Here is a 14,507-nt window from a genome sequence, read left to right as displayed (position 1 = left end):
TGATTTAATTTTTTTTAAATCTGGTTTTAATTCTATACACTTTTATTTTCTTTTTGTAGTCCTATTACAAATAAGCAAACAAAAAATTGTTCTTCACCTTTCTCCATGCTTTGTTTTAAAAAGAAAAACATTAATACAGATGTGGAACATTGACTTGCTTATTTTCCTTTAGCACATCTGTCAAGCATAAAACGTAAGCTCTATTGTTACATTTATGAACTGACCACAATAGTCTCTAGTTACCTTACACTCTAGCTTTATATCTCTTCTATCCTAAACACACACATACGCACGCACACACACACACACACACACACACACACACATACACTCCCTTAGTTCTCTTCCCTCTGACTATTAATATATTCAGGCTATATCTTCCTTCCAATGTCATATTTACAAAACTCATCATTTAATTTCTTTCCCCTTCTCTCCTATCTCTAGTCTGGATTCTGCTCTGATTACTCTACAATAAATATAATCTCAAATCACCAAAGATTTCTATGTTTAACAAGACAATTGGCTATTTTCATTTCTCATTCTCAAGAAGCTTTTTAACATCTGAAACTGCTGATCACCTCCCTTTTGAACTTATCTTCCTTGATCTCCATGTTTTAAAATAAAATAAACAAGTCAAATGTTTTTTCCTTTATCTCTACTATACTCTTCCAATTCTCTTCTGATATTTCTAATAATTTCTTCTCTGTTTCCCTGCTGGCTCTTGTTCCATTCACATCATTACTTTAAGTAGCATGTGGTTTGGTTTTCCACAGGGCTTTGTCTTGATCTCTTTGGAAAATGAACCTGAACTACTCAAAATTATGTTTTGAAAAGAGAGATCAAAGAATTAAACTCCAAGGTGACTATTTTTAAACATATGATATTTGGATACAAAAATTTTAGAAAGGCAATATAGGGAAATGATCAAGAACACAGACTCTGGAGTCATACTTTCTAGGTAAAATTCTGGCTCTGCCATTTCCAAATTATGTCACAATGGAAAAATTAATTTCTGTGTGCCTCAGGTTCTCCATCTATAAAATGAAGATAATAACTGTACCTATATTGTAGAAATATTATAAGGATTAGAGTTGTTATATTGTGTTTTTGTATGTGACTATTAAATAAATTACAAAATTGCCAGCTATTAAAAAAATCAAACTCATTATTTATTTTATTAGCCTACCTTGTAAGTTGACATTTTATTGTTTTTGTTATAGTTGCTTCTCAAAACCCTTAAACTGTACTAATTCCGCTAGACTGAATCACTTCAGTAACTTTTAAAAGTTTAAAGCAATAACTACAACTTCATAAGAGGACAGTACACACACATACACACACAGAGTAAGAAGAAAATTATAGATTTCTAGAACTAGAAGGAAAATGCAAATCTACATTCATTTCATCATTGTACAAATAAGAAAACTAAAGATAAGAGGGGCTAAGTGATTTGTCCAAAGTTACACAGCAAATGTCAGTGAGTGGCAAAATTGGGGCTAGAATGCAGGTGCCTAAGGTCTGCACATACAAGTTGTTTAAAGTACATTTTTTCCTCACATATTCATGATGTGAAGAAATATTCTTTAGAGAACACAGTTCCATTTTGGGGAAGTATTTTTTTTAATCTCATTTTAAAAATCTGAAATTTGATGAGAACTTTATCAATTAATTAAATACCACCTTTTTCAGTGTAACTTTAGAAGTCTTTCAGGAATGATTCTATTCCACATCTAAAAGTCCATCCACATCAAAGTAGACTACATATTTTAAAACTTTTGTTATCCAAATTACAAAAGTAATTTTAAATATTTGTTGAGAAAAATGTCCTCCTTTGTTTCTGCAAACCTCAGCACTAGGAATCTTTTGAACAGTAAGACATAAAATATAAAGTTAAAGGGCATAAATAAATAGTTAATGGTCTGAGAGGTCAATATTTATCTAGGACCTGCTCTGCACAGTCTGCAATGCATTACAACAGATCTTATAAAACAGCAGTTCCCAACCTTTTTGGCACCAGCAACAGGTTTCATGGAAGACAATTTTTCCATGGTTGGGGGTGGGGGGTTAGGAGGTAGGAGGGGTGGCAGAGCTCTATGGCCTCATCCCTAACAGGCCACTAACTGGTACTGGTCTGTGGCCTGGGGGTTGGGGACTGCAGTAAAAGACAAAACAGATTGAACAGACTTTATCCCTGCCCAGAAAAGCATGCAACTTAAAAAGAGGAGATAAAACAAATGCTTACAAATATACATTATAAAATAAGACTACTAAACAGAGCACACAAATAATGAACAATTAGAAAACTATCCTGACTCAGATGAATCTGCCCACCATTCTGAGAATATTGAAGACTTCAAATTATTCATGAGTTATAAGTTCTCTATATAAATGACTATATACAAGTCTAGTTATATAGACTACTGAACAATCATTTTTCAAAAATAAAGCAAGTTGTTTTAGAGTTTGCAATTGAAAAGTCCAAATTACAAATTTTTGGTTAGCTAGCAATCTGTTATAGAGCCAAAGAACAATGACTAAATCCTTTAAAACCACCCAACAGTAACCCCTATTTAATAAGGAGTTTGAGATCAAAAGCTTCTGATCGGCCGGGCGCGGTGGCTCACGCCTGTAATCCTAGCACTCTGCGAGGCCGAGGCGGGCAGATTGCTCGAGGTCAGGAGTTCGAAACCAGCCTGAGCAAGAGCGAGACCCCATCTCTACTATAAATAGAAAGAAATTAATTGGCCAACTAATATATACATACAGAAAAAATTAGCCGGGCATAGTGGTGCATGTCTGTAATCCCAGCTACTCAGGAGGCTGAGGCAGAAGGATCGCTTGAGCCCAGGAGATTGAGGTTGCTGTGAGCTAGGCTGATGCCATGGCACTCACTCTAGCCTGGGCAACAAAGTGAGACTGTGTCTCAAAAAAAAAAAAAAAAAGCTTCTGATCTCACGGATCTAGCATGCCATATACAGAATCCATAACAAAATGTATTTATATACCAAAAAACTCACTTTTTTCAATGAGAAACTCTAAGGTAACAATAATTAAGACAACTTCTATTTTGGCTAAACTACTTCCTTTTTAAGACAAAGCAAAGACATTTCTTTTCCAACATGTTAGAAATTTTAGGTAATGTTTTGAAAAGAAACCAGAAACTTTCAAGGCCCATTTATCCTATTCCCTGGTTTGAAATCTGAAGCTATATTACAATCTTTCAAACCATTAAGTTATTCTTTAGTGTTATGAAAGTGCAACCTAATAAAGTGCTTGATCTACAATCAGGTCCTTAACAAACAGAAAATTTTTGAAGCTATGTAATAACCCTGCCAAAATTGTCCAGCAGAAGTGGCAATGAAACATTCTAGTTTGGGAAGACTAATTTATTATTTACATATTCTGTAAGCACCAGATGTAAAGAAAAAAAGCACCAGAATGTAAAAACAATAACAAAACATTGTATTAAATTAGAATACCTCCATTATTACCCTAGTTCTAATGCTATTTTTTATGTCCTTAGACAAGCTATTTAACCTCCCTCTACCTCAATTTTTTCATTCAAAAAATAAGACTAAGAATATGTAAGAACTACTGACATTATGTATATGAAAGAGGCTTGTAAACTATAAAGGTTGTACACATTAAAGTTTTAAAATTTGTACATAGTGAAATGAAATAGAAAATTTATAGAAAAGTATTATTGATATAATGGTTAAGTAAACCTAGGTTAAGTGGATACTCAGACAACTCTGCTCTAGTTTTTTTATAATGTGCTTTATACTTGAATGAGAGTATATTTTAAAGTTAAAAACTAATTAGAAAAGCTTTCTATAAGAAGGGTTTTTTAAAGTCTCTCTTCTGACATAAGACCTTTATTTAATGCATGTAAGTCTTTCCAAATTTATTTATTCACATTTTTTTCTAGCTAGAATTTGGCTGAAGGGCCATGAAAGTGGAGATAAGAAAATGGCCAAACTCCAAGATGCATGTGTATGCTCAAGTTGTAAAGTCTCAGAAACAAAAGAAGGAGCTGTATCTTTTTGAAGTAGACTTTATAAACTAATTTCCTTTGATTTCTAATGAAATTCCTCCAGCATATAAAGATTATATACATATATGTTTAGTTTGTATACATATAATTGTTTATATGTATACAAACTAAACATAAATTTCTAAGAGATAAATAATATACATTAAGAAAATATGCATTGTTCATGTGTTAACTATTAATCTAGGTATTAGTTTAGGAAATATCATTGCTATTTTTTGAAAATCTTTTTTATGGCCATCCACGAGAATAAACCTTTGACAAACATTTTGAATGAATAACATCACCACCAGTCAACCTTTTTGCAATACTCAAGACATTTTCTATGGTTTTTCCAAAGTTTTTCTGGCTCATGCTGCTTGAATCTATACAAATAGGAGACACCATCTCTTCTCCAAAAAAGAAAATAGTGAGGTCTAACAATAATCCACTCCAAAATGTTTCCACCAAATATTAACAAATGAGGATGCAAGAACTTCAAAGTTCTACCTATTAGTGTAGAAAGCTGTTAAACACTACATGCAGGTGGTTTCTTTAGCTCTAAAGCTTATATTCAGGGACAAGAAATAAAGCTGATGCATCACTGGTTAGTATAACCATAAATGGACAAAAGAGAGATCAACCCTAACTAAACTTTCTGTTGGAATTCAGCATAGCTTATGTTACTTCTTGGATTAGTAAAATAGATTCAAATTTCTTTAAGCAAAACAATGTAAAAATGCCTTTTAAATGATTATGAAAAACAACAAACTTACATCACTGTGACATCCCTCAGTGAAACAAACCTAAAACTATTCTGTTAAGTAAGCACTGAGTCGCAGGCATTGTCCTCAGTGCAGGGTGGTGATAAAAAAACATATGATATTTCCTGCTTTTAAAAGGATGAGAAGATGAGCCTTTTAGGTCAAACAATTAGGAATCAATACAAGAAAGAATTTAAAAACAACAAAAAAAAGCAGGGTGTGTGGTCTAATAGTTTATGAAGCCCCAAGGACCTGCCACAATCATTTTCTCAAAAAAGTGGACTTATGCTCTCCTTCTGCATAAAGCTGCTAGCTTACAAAGCAAGAGAATACATTTAATGAAATAAATGAAGGGACCCTGATCATGAGCCAAGACTGCCAGAGCAATTCTTCATAAGAAATAGTGACTAAACTACCCAATCAGATCGTCTTTGTGCTTGAGGAGTTTCAATCAGCAATGTGTGAAAAAAGACTAAAGGGGAATCACTAGAGCTTGCTGTTGAAGCAACAATGACAACAAGCCACTATTCTACTAGTGTCCATTTCCATTCTGTGAAGCACAAGCACAGAGGAACTGTTTGGATGCAGAGTCAGTTTCCTGTGCTTCTTCAATTACCATTTATCTAACAGTAAGTCCCTATTACTTAAGTTCCTACTACAATCCATGCCATCTGTACATGACAGTGTTAATATATTTTTTATAAGGGACCAAGAAGGGGTGAATACCCAAATATGGCACTATATCTGGAATACATAAAATATGTGGAAAGGGCGAGAGAAACAGCACTGAGGCAGGTACATAGCTACAGCTCAGATTCTTCTGTTACATTGTATATGTATTTGAAACAGATGAAAAGATACTTTTAAGTGTTTACTTTTGATTTGAGGGACAGGTACTGAAAACAAAACATAAAAGAAAGAAGTGTTCTAAAAGCAGACATCCATCTCATTTGAAAAAGAAATGCAAATTAAGTGGAGATAATATGGCAAAGTGACATTCATAGCCATCTGAATCAAAAAGAACCTGTTCTTAAGGAAGAACTGCCCCAGAAAGATTTAAAAAAATACTTTCCCTATATAATAGTGGATGAGAAGGCAGCATCTAAAGATGGTATTTGAATATTTATTGAAATTATAGATAAATTAATATTATTTCCCTATCTATCTTCTCAATGTTATCATTTCTGCCCCTTTAAAATCACTTTCTTATCTAACTTGAACTTTCCTGAGTGTGTGTTTCTATACCATGCTCTTGAATTCATTTTTTTTATATTTTTTAATCAACCTCTCCCCTCCCTAAATAGACTATCATATAAAAGCATTACAAAATAAGCATTATATTTAGTTGGATTTTTCTTATTAATATATGAGTTATACCATAGGCAAAGTGATTTGGAAGTCTGAGAATAAGTTATTTCCTATACTCCCCTCTCCAAATCATATTAAAACAAGTCAAAGAGAGGAGAAACAGGGAAAGAACTTATAGGAAAATAAGTTATGAGTATCTGGAACTAAACAAAAAAAGTAGAATAGGTTACTATGTTAGAGGTGAAAATTCTTAAAGGAAAGTCAAAAGAACAGAAAAGGTTTTGAGCCTCTGTCAGCATTACTGGGATCACAAGCATTCTTTCTTGCTGACGGGAACTCAAAAGCCATCCAAAGTGTGTCTACTTTAGAGAAAATAATTTCAGCAGCTCAACTATAACGAGATTAAAGGGTACAGGAATGCAGGGTGTGAGGGAGTGTAAGTTTGGAAGAGAGTCGGTTTACTAAATAATGGGATACTAAATGGTCAGTGGCTACTTCTATGCTTTACAATATTAAAATATTTTGTTAAATATATGTCCAATTATAAAAGAAAATATGGCTGGCTTATTGACTCTGTTATGAATATCTGGTTCATGCTAAGCAAAAACTTGAGGTTTCAGAATCTCTGTATTTCTGAATTTCCAATGCAAGATCATTTACAATAATTTCTGTTAATGAAATTAAGATCATAAGTGGGAGAAAAAAAATCTACACCCTTCTTCACAAGAAATGATCCATGTGCCTTTTTGATGAAATTGTTAGGAGAATATTTCATGTTGAAAGATGGAAGAGAAGAAGCATGAGATAATTCATTACTTCTTTTATTTTCACTTTAGCAAGAACAAAAGGAATAATCCAAGTATTTAAGAACCAAATTCCCATCCCATAACATAGTTTATAGTCATTAAGATAAAATTAATTTCCTTTTTCTTACTATTAAAACAAAACAGAAGGAGAAAAATGAAACAGAATGTTGTCTAACTACTATTACCTAATTAAGCTGAGGTTTATCCTGACTCTTCCTTCATATAAAATGCCAAAATGTGATAAATCAGTAATTAGAAAATGATAGATCCACACAGAATGAGAGTGAGAATCCTAACGGTCTTTCTGAACATTAAAGGGTTGGTGGAGGGGAGGGTTTCAATGATTTTCCAATAGTACTTTTACAGTAAACCAATGAGAAATAGCTTTTTATAAATGCAAAAAATGCAATGCATACATTTTACAAAAGAACACCATTCATCTTCTTTTATAAAAATGTAGTCCCTTTAAAGCTAGGGTTATTCTCTCTATAAAAATTCTTATTCTCTTCCCTTAGAAAAGCACTACTAACCATGGCTTCAAGCCATGGCTTGATAATTGCTACTTCTAATATACATTATGTTATTTTGATCAAATAATAATCATCCTGACCCTAAGAAAAACTAAATAAATCTCTGTAGTAACTTAACATATATTTCAACACAATCATTTTAAGCCTCAATCATTTAAGTCTCATATTTCAACACAATCATTTTAAGTCTCTTCTTCATAGTGCTGGATCCCATTCTTAAAAGTTTACTCCCTGCCCCCCTCTCACTCCCCCCCCCACTACTTTTAACATAATTAAGCCAACAGTAAAGCAAATACTTTGTTTTCAACAGCCAATACAGTTGGAGCCAGGCCAGAATCTCCATTCTCAGCTGCCCCCATGCTGCTGAAAAGAAATTCTGAAGTTGATACAATAAAGAAATATACCAATTATGTCTAAGAGAGTAAAGTGACCACAGGGAATTTTGTGAAAAGGCAGAGATCTTGAGATGCCATGGCTAAAGTATTCCAAATTTCTTAGCATATTTGATTAATACCTGAAAATACATAGAATGTTTGATCTCCCTAGCCTTCAAGTGTCAAAGTTCTCTGGTCCTGAAAATCTGAGCTTCTAGATATTTATACCTTAAGAAAATAACTAACTGAGAATTTCAGTGACAGTGAACAATAACAATAATCACAGAATGAATTATTTATTCTACTGTTAGTATATACAGTTGTGCCTCAGTATACATGGAGGATTGATTCCAGGCCCGCCCTGTATACCCAAATCCCTGCATATTCAAGTCTTGTAGGAGGCCCTGTGGAATGCTCCTATATGAAAAGTCAGCCCTTCATATGCATGGGTTTTTACATCCTAGGAATATTTTATTTTCAATCCTCGTTTAGTTGAGAAAAATCTGCATGTAAATGTGTTCAAACACTCATTGTTTAAGTGTCAACTGTACATATTTCTAACCACACCCCCCTATATTCTTAAGAAAAAAAGAAAAAATAAGCCAGGCATGGAGGTGCACACCTGTAGTCCCAGCAACTCGGGGTTGCTTGAGACTAGGAGTCTGAGTTCAGTCTGCACAACATAGTGAGACTCCCGTCTCTTAAAATTAAAAAAAGGAAGAAAAAAAGGCTTGGGCTACAAACCACTGAGAAATTCTAACTCATTCATGTTCTCCTGGGTTAACATACAGTGCTCTGACAAAGATATTCACATGGCAACTCTAGGAAGAATATACAGCATTTTCATTTTATAAGAAAAGTAGATGAAATGTAAACAGCTATGCATTTTTTCCATTTAGTCTAACATTCATAACATTCAAAAGTGCTGGTATAAACATTTACTTTTGCATAAGCTAGCTGATAATTAACACATTCTTCACCAACCAAATGTTTGATCAAGAAGAGAGATAAGAAAACCAGAACATCTTAGGAACCTAGATCCAAACATTCCACAATTAATATATTAACCTGCCCATGACTCATCTCAAACCTACATTTCAGAAGTCTCTTTCTCAATAACTAAATGGGAATTGGCTTAAAAAGCCTAAATAGGAAAAGCCTAAATAAAATATTTTATCTTTTTACTTTTCCTTTGGTTATAAACAAACAGTATGGCTATCAGGATGACAAAGAATAAAAATTATTAAGTAGTTTTTATTTTTTTAATATAAACTCATAGACTGACACCAATTTCATGTTCACATTTATAATGCTGAAAAACTCAAAGTTAAGCATGTATTACAGCACTTACACTGTCCCACTCACATAATTTACTTTATATATTGCTTCTTAGCTCTCACATACTTGTATCTTCCAAAATATTTGCCCCAAAATCTTACACACAGCAGGCATTCAAAAATGTTAGCTTTATTCTTTCAAGATGAACTTACCCTTCGAAATGACACAACATAAAATGTGTCTCCCCTTCTGCGGATGGCTTCAAAAAAGTCTTGATAACTTCTGGGTGAAGCATAATATACTTGTAGCTCACTCCCTGAGTTCCTACTAAAGTAAGAAAAATGTAAAGTATTACTGAAGTAAAAAGTTCCATGTTCTCCCAAAATACTTCCCATTCTAAGGCTGTCTAAATTATAAGAATCTCTCTCAACCAAAATATTAGTAGCACTTTGGCAGTAATTTTTATAATATTTTGAAAAGCCCAAGATCAGGATATTTATAAGATCCAATTCACTAAAGCTAATATTCTTGTTTCGAAATCAAGGCTCTAAAATGTACTAGATAATAAAAACTATCAGAAAACAGATTTCTACATAAGTATACATGGTTTTACAATTTCTGGTAATAAAAATTAAGTCTGAGGAAAAGTCATTTTTCACCACTCTGTCAAATATGTGAAGGTGTACATGACTATGAGGCTGTGCACAAGGTAGAAAGAGATTAGGATTTGGAAACAAACAGACCTGGCTTTGAATTCCTGCTCCACTCCTTTAGAATACTCCTAAAAAAAAGCTTTTGTATTCATTATGTTATTAACTGAGACTGCCTATTAAATGACAATAAAGCAGCATATCAGCAGTCATGAATGTTTAAAATCCTGAGATTGTATTATCCGGTTGAAATGGATAACTAAGATATATTTAAATAGTAACTAATAATTCTGTGTTAATCAGAATTCTTGGGTATTCTTGGGGAAATCAACCTTTCTGAGCAATCTGTTTCCTCATCGATAAAATAAGGATAACCATGTAAACTTTGCAGGATTGTTATTGGGGATGATATATATGTAAAGTGCTAAGTACGGGTCCCGTTCCATGAATCACTCAACAGTTGCTAGCTATTGCTATTAAAAGCATCATGTAAATACTTTGATAAAATTAAAATCTAAAATTATAATACTTCGAACCACATTGTGCCCCCAAAGTTACACTCAAATGATACTAATATAGTTCTTAATGTTTTCAGGGTTTTTTAGTGTTTAGGGCCAATGTCCAAAATAGTCAAAGGGATACTACAATGCTTCGTTTTTTCTCCAAAGAAAAAACTTAAATGTATTAATCATACATCATTAACTTAAGAGGAGAAAAAGATTGACCTAAATGGAAATGATGAATGAGTCATGAGAAGGTCCTTCGACATAATCACATTTGCTCACTAGGCCATTTCTGATTATTTGAATGTACAGTCAGTTTTTCTTATTTGTGATAGTTATGTTCTAATAAGTCACTGTGAACACTGAATTAGTGAATCCTGAACTATTCTCCTAGGGGAAATACAGAGTTAGGTTCCTATGAGCCTCTGGTTACAATATTTTTGTCAACCAATCAATATGTAACCTTATTTTATGTGTTTCTGTGTAAAGATACGTTCTTTAACATATATCTTTCATTCATTAACTTGAACTCACAACCAACAGCACTATAACTCATGCCCTGAACAAAATTTATCTAACACATGTGTTTTCTCTATAAGGCACATCACAGCCTGCTTGGGCTTGGGAACACTAGACAGCATTTCAGCAATATGCCTGGGAGCCATTTTAAACGGCAAAATCAGCAATAAAAAACACAAAATTATGAAAAATGTGGCACTAAATGGGCCATTAAAAAAACTTTATTTATGCTATGAGAACTGAAAGAAGAAAGCAGAATGTTGCTTTGGTCAACCTCACCTGGGAACATCTATGCATATTTGCAAATGATAAAAAAAGCACTGCAAGTATTAATTTTGGGGATATAGATAAATTTTAGCAGATTTTAGTAGGTGAATTTGCAAATGCAGAATCTATGAATAATGAAGATTGATTGTAATTAATTAAAATTTGTTTTTGGTTTTTTTTTGAGACAGAGTCTCACTTTGTTGTCCAGGCTAAAGTGAGTGCCGTGACATCAGCCTAGCTCACAGCAACCTCAGATGCCTGGGCTCAAGCAATCCTCCTGCCTCAGCCTCCCAAGTAGCTGGGACTATAGGCATCTGCCACCATGCCCGGCTAATTTTTTGTATATGTATTTTTAGTTGGTCAATTAATTAAAAGTATTTTTATCTAATGAAGAAATATTATGCCATCATAATCATGCATCAAACAACATATTTTTAAATAAATGTATAGTAATTAAATGATAAATTCTGATTAACACAGAATTATTAGTTACTATTTAAATATATCTTAGTTATCCATTTCAACCAGATAATACAATCTCAGGATTTTAAATATTCATGACTGCTGATATGCTGCTTTATTGTCATTTAATAGGCAGTCTCAGTTAATAACATAATGAATAAAAAAGCTTTCAACTTACATTTTTACTATATATATTTTTTTCTCAGAGCTTAGAACACTACCTGGCATATAACAGGTTCCTAGTAAATGTTAAATTAACATCAAGTAAATAATGAACTGTAAGTCTGTTGCAGAGCTACAGGTAGAAGCTGAGACTCTCAACTTTCACTTCAGCAATAATGTCAATATCATCACATCATCACCATTTACCACGTTTGGGAGGCACTTAATATGTGCCAAGTACCATGCTAAGCGCTCTAAATATATTATCTAACTTAACCATTAGATCAACTCTGTGTGGCCAGAATTTTGTAGATGAGGAAACTTCAATTACATTAACCTGTTTGAGCTCCCAGAGCAACTAAGAGGCAGTTATGATTTGAACGCTGCCCAACAGGCAGATAAAGCTACCATCTTAACCATGATACTGTGTTGCCTCCGACATTATCTTTCCTTTTAGTTAAGTATGTCTTGGTGAAGACATTTAAACCTCTAGATACAGCACTCCCTTTGGAATCTTTCAATATCTCAATAAATATTGTGTAGTAAAAAGTGCACTGTAAGTCAAACAGCTAAGGTCTAAATTCTGATTCTAAGGTCTAAACTCTGAAAATTATGAAAAAAATAAATGACTTGCCCAGATTTTCTATATAAAAAATATACTTCAACTTATTATATGGATTTAAAGAAAAATGCACGTAACATACTCAGCAGGACACCTGGCACAGAGCATTCAAAAAATAACATTCTCTTCCCCTAGGCTCATGAAACAGATGCAAATCAAGAACAGGAGAGCTATGTATATTCAAGATTTTCATCAAAATTATGACTGGGAGAGATGATCTTTTGAAATTATCTGGCTTTAGTGCGACTGTTCAGAAGTAATATATGTTATATACATAGTAGGACATGACTAATATAAAAGTCATAGATAAGAACAAATTTAAGGTGAAAAGGAAGTGTGAATTTCAACTTTACTAAAATGCTAGCTGTTTTAAATTCCCTGGCCAAGTGCTTCCACACTTTCTTACCTGATACTAGTGGTTTCTGTGTACTGAACCGCCATCAGCTGAGAATTTGAGCCCTGTTCCAGAGCACCCTTGAGAAAAAAAAGTAGAGAAAAAAAGTTTAATGTCATATAATGAAATTACATGAAGGTCTTCCCATATTGACTCATTCTACCTTTACATTTGCTAAACTTTCATTAAAGTATTCATATTCTGACATATTAAGTCTAAATAATTAAACACTAACAGAAATTAAATCTCTTTAGGTCACATTCTTGGATTAAAGATGTGTCTTGTGGAGATTAAGACATTTAAGGCACTTCTCATAAAGTTTAAAGAAAGAGCCCAAAAGCTTAGTCCAAACACCATAAGTTTTATGACTAAGCTGTACATGTAGTACTAAACATTTAACAACTTATGCCTGACATTATTTTAATAATTAGATCGTCAATGACAAGTTCCTAAGACCTATGAAAAGTTCATAATGAAACAAGGTCCTATTGTTTACTTAGTTAAACACAAAGATCTTAGGCCTAAATACACCTATGGAATATGCCACCATTAAAGAGATATCACTGATGACTCTTCTGGCAAGAGAACAGTTCAGTATGGAACCATTAGCGGCCCACATATGCTACACTGGAAAGCTGTCTCACATAACATCTGCTTTGTGCTATGCTTTTTTTTTTTTTTTTTTTTTTTGAGACAGAGTCTTGCTTTGTTGCCCAGGCTAGAGTGAGTGCCGTGGCTTCAGCCTAGCTCACAGCAACCTCAATCTCCTGGGCTCAGGCGATCCTCCTGCCTCAGCCTCCCAAGTAGCTGGGACTACAGGCATGTGCCACCATGCCCGGCTAATTTTTCTATATATATTAGTTGACCAATTAGTTTCTTTCTATTTATAGTAGAGATGGGGTCTCGCTCTTGCTCAGGCTGGTTTCGAACTCCTGACCTCGAGCAATCCGCCCGTCTCGGCCTCCCAGAGTGCTAGGATTACAGGCGTGAGCCACAGCGCCCGGCCTGCGCTATGCTTTTTTATATTCCCTGGCAGTTTTGTAAGCTGATCTTCAGAAGAGTAAAAGAGTTCAAGGTCATATTATCAACTTCTATTATGTTAGGAAGTAACCTCACCCTGTCAAGCAGTGGCTTAAATAATTGTTTAATCATTTGTTCAATAGTGTCCATATACCCATCTTTCAGCAATCAAAGCACCTACATGCACCACAGCAACAAAACTAAACATTTGACTTCTCCCTTTAAGAAGCTTCCAGATATATGAAAACAATACAATGTGATAAATACTAATACAGAAACATGTATGAAAGGTTAAGGGAGAAAAGAAGAGGAAATAATTTTGTTTCATGGATAGAACCAATATGCAGGGATCAATATGGGGCATCCAACTTCTGGCTCTATAATAAGTCAAGGATTTTACTTTATAAAAACCTAATGTATGTCTTATATGTAGTAGGTGTTCAATAAATGCTTGTTAAACAAAAATGAAAAAAGTACCAATAAAATGAAAACAAAAAAGAGAAACAAGTATACTTAATAAGATACTATATTTATTGACATGGTTATCAAGCAGTAAATAAAACCAAAATTAAATTATAGCTAGTTGACAAATATAAGGTTTAAATAGCTATGAATTTTAAATGATTTCTGCTACTCTGACACATATGAAATAAAGAAGTCTGAAAGAAGTCAGACTTCTTTCCCCAGTCTCAGAAGTGGACGGGTAGGTGTTAGGGAAAACTGAGTTACAGAGACCTCAGGTAAGCAAAAAATGGATATTTCATTTATGTATCTAAGGTTTGCACCAGTTATAATAACAAAGGAACCTCTGGCTGGGT

The 14,507-nt window shown here is 33.6% G+C and overlaps 1 protein-coding gene across 1 annotated transcript in view; it reads right to left on the bottom strand.

Annotated features, from left to right (window-relative positions):
* Positions 1-14,507, bottom strand: part of ATF6 (activating transcription factor 6) — a 200,497-nt gene that overhangs the window by 103,570 nt on the left and 82,420 nt on the right. Inside the window, exons 13-14 of the mRNA XM_012768611.2 lie at positions 12,682-12,749; positions 9,303-9,417 (exon numbers count right to left, since the gene is read on the bottom strand). Of these exons, the coding sequence (XP_012624065.1) occupies positions 9,303-9,417; positions 12,682-12,749 (183 nt within the window). The remainder of the gene's footprint in view (positions 1-9,302; positions 9,418-12,681; positions 12,750-14,507) is intronic.

This window comes from Microcebus murinus, chromosome 2 (genome assembly GCF_040939455.1).
Source record: "Microcebus murinus isolate Inina chromosome 2, M.murinus_Inina_mat1.0, whole genome shotgun sequence".
NCBI lineage: Eukaryota > Metazoa > Chordata > Mammalia > Primates > Cheirogaleidae > Microcebus > Microcebus murinus.
This window is presented reverse-complemented; position numbering and strand designations above follow the sequence as displayed.